Raw genomic sequence first — 2,485 nt, forward strand, 5'->3', positions numbered from 1 at the left:
GAGAGAGAGAGAGAGAGAGAGAGAGAGAGAGAGAGAGAGAGAGAGAGCGAGCTGTGCCATGCTCTTCTCCTGGGAGCTCAGCTAGATTGGCTAAAGGATACAGCTGCTTTATTGGGTTCTGTAGAACTAACTTTCTTTCTTCCTTCCTTCCTTCCTTCCTTCCTTCCTTCCTTCCTTTCTTTCTTTCTTTCTTTCTCTTTATTTCTCTTTCTGTCTTTCTTTGGTTGGTTTTTTGAGGTAGGGTTTCTCTGAGTAGCCCTGACTGGGCTGTCCTAGAACTCAATCAGTAGACTAGGCTGGCCTCAAACTCAGAGATCCGTCTGCCTCTGCCTCCCAGGTGCTGGGATTAAAGGTATGCGCCACCACTGCCCAGCAATTATGAAATTTAAATGCAAACATCCATGTCAAGTGTGGGGCCACTGTCATCTGGGCATCTAAACAGTACACAGTATCTTGCTGTTCTGGCAGTGGGCCAGAACAGACCCTCTGTTGACATGGAGATTTATTATGGAACATTTAACACAACACATATCTCCAGTTCTATACTGGTCCAGTTCAACCTTCCGTCCCCTGCCAACTCTGTAGTTTAGTCAGAACTAAAAGTAAACCTATGTTCGTCTGAATTCTATCAAAGTATATTGAAGGGGACCACGCATAATGGTTATAGTACTATCCAAAGATACTTTTCAAAAGCACACCACAGCCCCAGCACTGATGTGGCTACCCATTGTCTTTATTCTCAAGGGGTTCTGAAGACACCAGTCCCCATATTAACTTACCAAGGAAGATCCATGGAAGATGCTCAGGCCTTTCTGTGCAAAGATGGGGACCCCAAGTCTCCTAGGTATGTATATGGTACCCCAGATGGAGTGCATGGTGGTGGTGAAGACCACATCCTTGTAACCTTGCTGACAAGGTTTTTGAATACCTCATCCTATAAGGCAGTCGCTCAACAATGGGATCTTACAGTAGTCAAACCATTTCAACTGGGGGTAGCCAAAACTTTCAGAAAACAAAACAGAAATAGCATTGTTCAGTTTGTATAGTAATGAAAAGTGTTTTCCTGAAACACTCCCTCCCCTCCCCTTCTTCTCTTTCTTCCTACTTTATACATTAGTGTGTCTGTGTGTCTGTGTGTCCGTGTGCGTGTGTGGTGTGTGTCCACAAATGTTGCTCGTTCTAAGTAGTGCTGCTCAGACAAACATCTTCTTAGGTTCCTGCTTTTGGCTCTTTCCAGTGTGTACACTGAAGCTGAATTTCTGGATCATGTAGGTCTGTTTTTAACATTTTGAAGAACAGCTATACTATTTCATCATGAAGTTGGGATTTTGAAGAACTCCACCGTGGGTGTATTTAAAGATGTGAAAATGCTAGTTTTGTGTTCTCACTTTGGATTTTCAAAACAACATTCCTGCTAACAGGGCTAGAGAGATGGCTCTGCAGTTAAGAGCATTTGCTACTCTTGCATGGGACCTGGGTTCAGCTCCCAGCACCCACACTGGGCAGCTCACAACTGCCTGTAACTCAAGTCTTGGGCAGTGGCTCTCAACCTGTGGGTGATGACCCCTTTGGGGGTCACATATAATAAAATATTCTGCATATCTGATATTTACATTATGATTCATAACATAGCAAAATTAAAGTTATGACGCAGCAAGTAATTTTATGATTGGGGTCATCACAACATGAGGAACTGTGTTAAAGGGTCACAGCATCAGGAGGGTTGAGAACCACTGTCCCAGAGGATCTGATACCCTCTCTGGTTTCCACAGGCACTTCATACACATGATACACATAGAGACAAGCAGGTACACACATGCATAGAAATAAAAGTGAAGAGTAAAACATTCCTGCTAAAAAGGATACCAACAGCAAGCCTGGACAATGCCTACTAAGCTCTAAGGAGCTGTGGGTTCCATAGCAAATACTTCCTTAGCCCTGTCAGTGCTATAGATGACCTCCAGATGTGTGATGCCCTGCAGATGTGTGATGCCCTGCAGATGTGTAATGTCCTCCAGATGTGTGATGTCTTGAAGATGTGTGATGCCCTGAAGATGTGTGATATTCTCCAGATGTGTGATGTCCTCCAGATGTGTGATGCCCTGCAGATATGTGATGCCCTCCAGATGCACAATGCCCTGCAAATTCATGATCCTTGCAGAAGTGTGATGTCCTGCAGATGTGTGATGCCCTGCAGATGTGTGATCCTTGCAGATGTGTGATGCCCTGCAGATGTGTGATCCTTGCAGATGTGTGATGCCCTGCAGATATGTGATGTCCTCCAGATGCACAATGCCCTGCAAATTCATGATCCCTGCAGATGTGTGATGTTATGCAGATGTGTGATCCCTGCAGAAGTGCGATGTCCTGCAGATGTGTGATGCCCCGCAGATGTCTGATGCCCTGCAGATGTGTGATCCCTGCAGATGTGTGGTGTTCTGCAGATGTGTGATGCCCTGCAGATGTGTGATGTTCTGCAGATGTG

The 2,485-nt window shown here is 45.1% G+C and overlaps 1 protein-coding gene across 3 annotated transcripts in view; it reads left to right on the plus strand.

Moving 5' to 3' along the window:
• Dglucy (D-glutamate cyclase) overlaps nucleotides 1-2,485 on the plus strand; it is an 81,039-nt gene that overhangs the window by 58,482 nt on the left and 20,072 nt on the right. For all 3 annotated transcript variants that reach the window (XM_028777295.1, XM_028777296.1, XM_028777297.1), the window contains exon 9: nucleotides 745-844. In XM_028777295.1, coding sequence (XP_028633128.1) covers nucleotides 745-844 — 100 coding nt within the window. The remainder of the gene's footprint in view (nucleotides 1-744; nucleotides 845-2,485) is intronic.

Source organism: Grammomys surdaster, unplaced genomic scaffold (genome assembly GCF_004785775.1).
Source record: "Grammomys surdaster isolate TR1022 unplaced genomic scaffold, NIH_TR_1.0 279, whole genome shotgun sequence".
Lineage (NCBI taxonomy): Eukaryota > Metazoa > Chordata > Mammalia > Rodentia > Muridae > Grammomys > Grammomys surdaster.